Consider the following 6,252-nt stretch of genomic DNA (forward strand, 5'->3'; position numbering starts at 1 on the left):
ATTTTTCACAATTTTCTAACACTTCGCTACACCATCGAAAGCAAAATTCTGTTCGACAGAAAATTCGATACTCAACGAAAATTTCGACACGCTTGCATAGCTCATAATACGAATTTCACTTTCGATCTTCGATCTTCGATAGCCAGCGAAGATCGAAAATCGAATGCAGCTCATAATAAGGGCCCATAATTAACAAAAAATCAACTTTTTCGATAGATAAAATTTGGAAAAATATCGAATTTATAGGACCTGTTTACATTATATGCACGGGTTTAAACAATATCATAAGCAATATTTCGAAAATAAAAACCAACTTTAATAATGAAAATGCATTATTTCATTGCTAGATGCAAAATATTTGGAGCAGCCCTCGTATAACATCCGCTTACCTTATATCCTTGCTTAAAGCTTCGGCAAGCATATTCGAAATTATGCTCATATCCTTGCAAAAATGCGAAAAATCCATTTCGTGCCGACGAAAACGCTGTGCGCTGAGGATACGAATTATAGCCCTGATCCACATAGCCATCATCCAACGACCAATTGCCGGTCAAATTATTAAAGCGGGGTAGATCGTCAAAAAAGTTATTAAAATCGACCACTTCCGGGTCGTAGTAATTGATAAAGCTGCACCGTAGCACAAACAAATTTTGTTAGTTTAAAATTTTTTTATACACACACAAACAATCACTTTTCCACTCACCTCACATCCCGATATATATCCTTCGCCTGAAGACCATTAAATTGATAACAAATACCCTCATCGGTTGGCACAAAATTGAAAATTTTATCACAAAAATAAAATCGTCCATTCCACTTACAAAACGGACCGGTCTCGTTTTTCGATATCGAAATATCAACTAGCGTTTGCGTAATGTTTGGTCGAATGTCCTTTGGTAGAAATTGTGCAAAGCGACGTACCACATCCGATTCGCAAATATGCAAAGTAGACATAAAACGTTCCAATCTATGAGCGAATGAGGAAATGTCAAACGTGTGAGGCGCCTTAAAATATGTAATTCTGTAGTATAAGTGCTTACTCTGCTTCGTTTAGATTTTCATAATTTTTAAATGAGCCATACTTTTGTATCTCTTCCAAAATGCGGCTCGATGTGTTGGGAAAGTCGAAGACGTTGCGTTCCATTTTGATTTCGGGACATATGGTTATTGTGGGAAATGGTATCTTATGCACGGGCACGAGCGTTTCGTCGAAACCCAAAATGACCGGTGTGTCCTGCCATTTAAGATATGTCGCCCATATCAGAGAAATAGCGAAATACACAGATATTACAAGCACAATGAACCAGTATAACCTGCAAATTTCATTATTTAACATTAAAAATTTTATACTATTTTTTAGTTTTTTTTCAAATTTTCTTTAACTTTTAAGATATTGATATTACATGAACATGAAAAGCGCTTATCTGGCTTCTTAATAATACTTGAACTCCTTGCTCGCGAATTTCTTTAAAATTCATTTTTATTGAAGTCTCCAGTTAATTAAATGCTGTGGCAGTTATTTTCAAAATCCACTAAGTTTTTAGTAAGTAATCGGCCGACTTTTGTACAAATGTTGATGTTGGAAGAAAATTAATTAAAGCTTTTCTATATTAAGGTAACGATACATAAATATGCACATTAGCCCGTGCCACCTTACAAGCAAACAAAAATAGTTTGCCGTACACCCCTGAGTCTAAAGTATCTTGGTAAGTCAATTTGGGGAAAAAATATAGTTCTTTTTGCTGAACCTAGATGTCGTATTTTTTCGGCAATACAATTTTTTTTAATAGTTCTACTGGAGAAACCGAAATACTTCCTTAGCAAAAATTCAATTGTGTTTGCTGAGTTTTAGTTTACTGGCATTAGGGTGGGACGTAGGGGTGATAAGAACTGAGATATGATGGGTAAGTACTAGAACGGGGTACTTGTTGTCAAATAATTTTGGAACAAAATAAAATGTCTCCTTTAGCCAAAAAATCGATATATCATATTTTAAGATCCGAGTTCAAATACCGCAGACATGACGAAAAATGTCAAGGGGCAACCCTTACGTTCGACCTTTTTTTCTGGTACGGTCTAATGTATATATCGTTACCTTAATATAGAAAGGCCCCAACTCATTTTCATTTCTAGTCCAGATTTATACAAAATCTGTCAAATAGCTCAGAATATATCTAATAGAAATTGAAAACAAATATTACAGCGTTAGATAAAATATTATGTTTAATAAAAATCAGCAATTCGACGAAATTCGCAACAGTAGAACTTTGTTTTCACTAAATTTTCAAACTATATTTAAAGCAACCGAAATGTGAGATAGGGTATCGAGTAACCATAGCTCACTAGCAGAAAATTGGTCATCACTTTGACCATGGGAGCGTATGTAAACTGTAAACTTTAAAACTGTTTTTCTCAATTTTTAACTGATTTGTTTTATTTTTACCTTCCTTTTATTAGCTCGGGATGTAACTATGTAATATTGATGCGCCTAAAAGATGCAGCGTTTTCTATTCTCAAGTTACATACCTGATGACAGTACGAATGGCAATTATAATAGGGAGGTTTTAGTTTTTTAAACTAAAATTTTATTTATTATGACACTATGAGCGATATGTTGTATGTACATATGTACATATTGGCATTTCCATACGTCGCATACGTGACAGTCGTACGCTTCAATGTGATACAAACAAGGAATACCATTTGTTTTCTATAACTTTTTTGGGCCATTGTATAGCACATAATTAGCTCTATATTTAACCGAAAAATTAAAACAATCGAACTGCTTGGTCCTGAAAAATATAAGCATTTAAAGAGAGTGTCGTTACGTGACAAAAAATGGAAGTCGATTTTTTCTTTTCTTACAAAATCGCAAAACTCTGCAAATTGTGGATGGCTATTTTCATGAAACTTATTTTAATATGATTTGGAGCAATTCTAGTTCTTTTTAGAGTTTTTTGAATTAATACAAATTGTTTCAATTTTCTTTTACAACCCCAAGTGTGAAACGTGACGTAACGTGGCGTCACTGACATAAATTTCCATCGTTATATTTTTGTTAATATTACTTTTAAATGAATTTTTAACGCAAATAAAACATGTATTTTATGTCGAATATACTTTATATTTTGACTTTAGCGCAAATTCAGGGTAAATTTTTTGGAAATCTATGATTTATTATGTTTCAACTACATACGCCAAATTCGAACCAAATCGGACCATAAGTACGGTTTTTCCTCCTAGGAAGACCATTTTATGCAAACATGATTCTACTTACATAGCCAGTATATATTTAAAAAAGCAGACAAATCGGCCCGTAAATACGTTAGATATAAGACTTTTATTTTTTTTTTTGTCGTGGTGGACCTTCCGATGGAAACACCCATATGTATGTATTTAAATATTTTCAAAATCTCACTTTTCATAAAATGGTCGCCGCAATTCCACCAAATAACGTATTCCATGGATTGTTGTATTTTTTGAATACTCCATTATCAGGCCTTTACAGGCAGACCAACGTGTACCATATTTAATACGGGACTTAATAATAATATCACTCGGCACTTCACTAAGTCCAGATATCGTGCTCACGGAATCGGCTTTCTTGGAAGGCGTAAGCGTTTTTATATCCACTTGAGGCAAAGCTGACTGTGAGCCTCTATTGCTTACTTCCATTTTGATTGGGAAGAAATTTAAATTTCAACAGGTTTTGATAAACTTGTGCACTCTATTCACTGTTTCCTACTAAATGCGGAAAAGGTGATGCAAGAGCTTTTATACTAGCTGCTGGTATAGGTGATATGCTAATTTGTATATATTTTCCCCGAAGGATAAATGCCTGTGGGAATCTTTTACTTACTCACTATTAAAGTGTAAGTACATACGTACATATGTACAATTAATATAAAGGCAGAAGAGTACACACATATGTAAATATCTGTGCTTTTTAATTTTTCCCCAAAAATAAAATTTTTATTAAAATTGTGGTAATACAATTACCAAAATTATGTAGATAGATATTGGAAAGAAAAGCAATGATTTAGTACTTTACAGAAGAATTGCTGAACTTGACTATATTTGTTCGTTCAGATGTGCATGTGAGTACATAAGTCCTCCATAGGTACTTATCTACATATGTACATACGTACGCATGTACATATCTAAACGCTTTTTTGTATTATCTAAGAGACACTCCTTTTTTAATGAAGCGATTTTCTCTCAAATAAAATTCGGGTTTCCGTTGAACTAACGCTACTCTTGCCTATGTCTGTATGCATTAGAGCGGGTCGCTTTGTAGGGGATCAGGAAGACGGAAAAATCGTGTATGCAGAAAATGCTCTATGGATCATTCTGAGCAACTTTGCTGAAGAAACTTTGAGTCTGAAACGAATTTCGAGCCAGCGAATTTTAAGGGGAAGTTTCATATCAGGTAATAAAAAATTGTGTGGGAAAAACTTAAACAAATAGCTAATCCCCTACAGTAAGGTTACAAAAAGTAGTTTATTTTTTTTTTAATGCATAAATGAAGAATAATATAATATATAAAATAAGAATTGAAAAAAAAAAATCGATTAAGCGGTTACTGTCTGTCCGTCCGTCCGTATGTTTGTCCGTCTTTGCACACGATAACTCGTTTAGAAATTGAGATATTTTAACGAAATTCGTTATGTATACTTCTTTTTGGCGTAGGACGGATGGTATTGAAATAAGGTAATATCGGACAATAACCACGCCTACCTCCCATATAACGGTAGTTTTCAGAATTACGAAAACTGCGATATTTTAGAAACTACTGAAACTTATTAACTCAAAATTAAATTATGATTACATGTGTATAGCTTGGTAGTCGCTTCACCAATTTCTTCCAAACTTGGCACAGTTGTTGACCTTGATACAACAAACTGTAGCAAATTTATTCAAAATTGATGTTTGCAATAATTATTTAGCAAAAAATACGTAACGACATAGTTTTGGAAAATAGGCGTGGCACTGCCCACTTATGACCACATATGTGAATCTCGGTAATCGTTCGATCAATTTGTACAAAACTCGGTATGCTTATTGTGCTTGCCACATAAAAGCAAACCATTAACAATTATTGAAATCGGACTAAAATTACACCTTGCCTGGATCCGACAAAAAAAAATAGCTAACATAAAACCTGGATTTTACGATTGTACGTTGTAACAAGTTGACTTCCTTGTAACTTATAAACTCTAGAATAATACCTTATAAGAGTTTATGTTTCCATGTACTTTAACATTAAGTACTACCATTCTGTTATATACGGCAATCCGCTTCTATTCAAATATATCCGCCTCACCCATTTCTTCCCTCCAAGGAGCGGCAGAAGTAACTTATACTTTGCTCATTCAGCAAATATTCAGTACGCGTCCTGGCAATAAACAAAAAATGTGTACNAAATACTTCCTTAGCAAAAATTCAATTGTGTTTGCTGAGTTTTAGTTTACTGGCATTAGGGTGGGACGTAGGGGTGATAAGAACTGAGATATGATGGGTAAGTACTAGAACGGGGTACTTGTTGTCAAATAATTTTGGAACAAAATAAAATGTCTCCTTTAGCCAAAAAATCGATATATCATATTTTAAGATCCGAGTTCAAATACCGCAGACATGACGAAAAATGTCAAGGGGCAACCCTTACNAGTTCGATGCCACATACAAGGAACTGAAAGATACGTTCAACTGCTAACCAGTGTTTCTTGGCGCGTAACGGAAAAAAAATCGTGAAAGTGTGGTTGTGACTGTTTGTAAAAAACAAAAAAAAACACGCGTGCAAAGTAAGCAGGACTTAAAAATTTCGTTATTTAAGTATTTAAAAAAAAATCGAACTGCTTTTTGTACGCTTACACTCATAAATCAGCTATTTGTTTCAGTTTTTCCCACAAAATTTTGTATTACCTGATATGAAACTTCTCCTTAAAATTCGCAGGCTCGAAATTGGGTTTAGACTAAAGTTTCTTATGCAAAGTGGTTCAGAATGATGCATAGAGCATTTTCTGCATATACGATTTTTCCGTTTTCCTGATCTACACAGCGATTTTATGGGGAAAAATCGGCCCGCCCTAGTATGCATGTACATAATATGTAAATATGTATGTGGTATATAACATTTTTTGTTCAAACATATATTACAGGTGATAAAAGGGGTCAAGAGTCAGATCTTCGAAAAGTCAAAAAAATTTTATTTCAAAATTTTTTGAACTGATTTTTAAATGTAATAGGGGACCT

At 33.9% G+C, this 6,252-nt stretch overlaps 1 protein-coding gene across 1 annotated transcript in view; it reads right to left on the reverse strand.

The window, feature by feature from the left end:
• ppk (pickpocket) overlaps nt 1–4,525 on the reverse strand; it is a 7,892-nt gene extending 3,367 nt beyond the window's left edge. The window contains exons 1-4 of the mRNA XM_017632974.1: nt 3,419–4,525; nt 1,041–1,313; nt 704–967; nt 390–627 (exon numbers count right to left, since the gene is read on the reverse strand). Of these exons, the coding sequence (XP_017488463.1) occupies nt 390–627; nt 704–967; nt 1,041–1,313; nt 3,419–3,675 (1,032 nt within the window). The 5' untranslated portion in view covers nt 3,676–4,525. The remainder of the gene's footprint in view (nt 1–389; nt 628–703; nt 968–1,040; nt 1,314–3,418) is intronic.
• Nucleotides 4,526–6,252: the final 1,727 nt, after the last annotated feature.

Source organism: Rhagoletis zephyria, unplaced genomic scaffold, assembly GCF_001687245.7.
Source record: "Rhagoletis zephyria isolate East Lansing unplaced genomic scaffold, Rhagoletis_zephyria_1.1 Rzeph_scaffold_10891, whole genome shotgun sequence".
Classification (NCBI taxonomy): Eukaryota; Metazoa; Arthropoda; class Insecta; order Diptera; family Tephritidae; genus Rhagoletis; species Rhagoletis zephyria.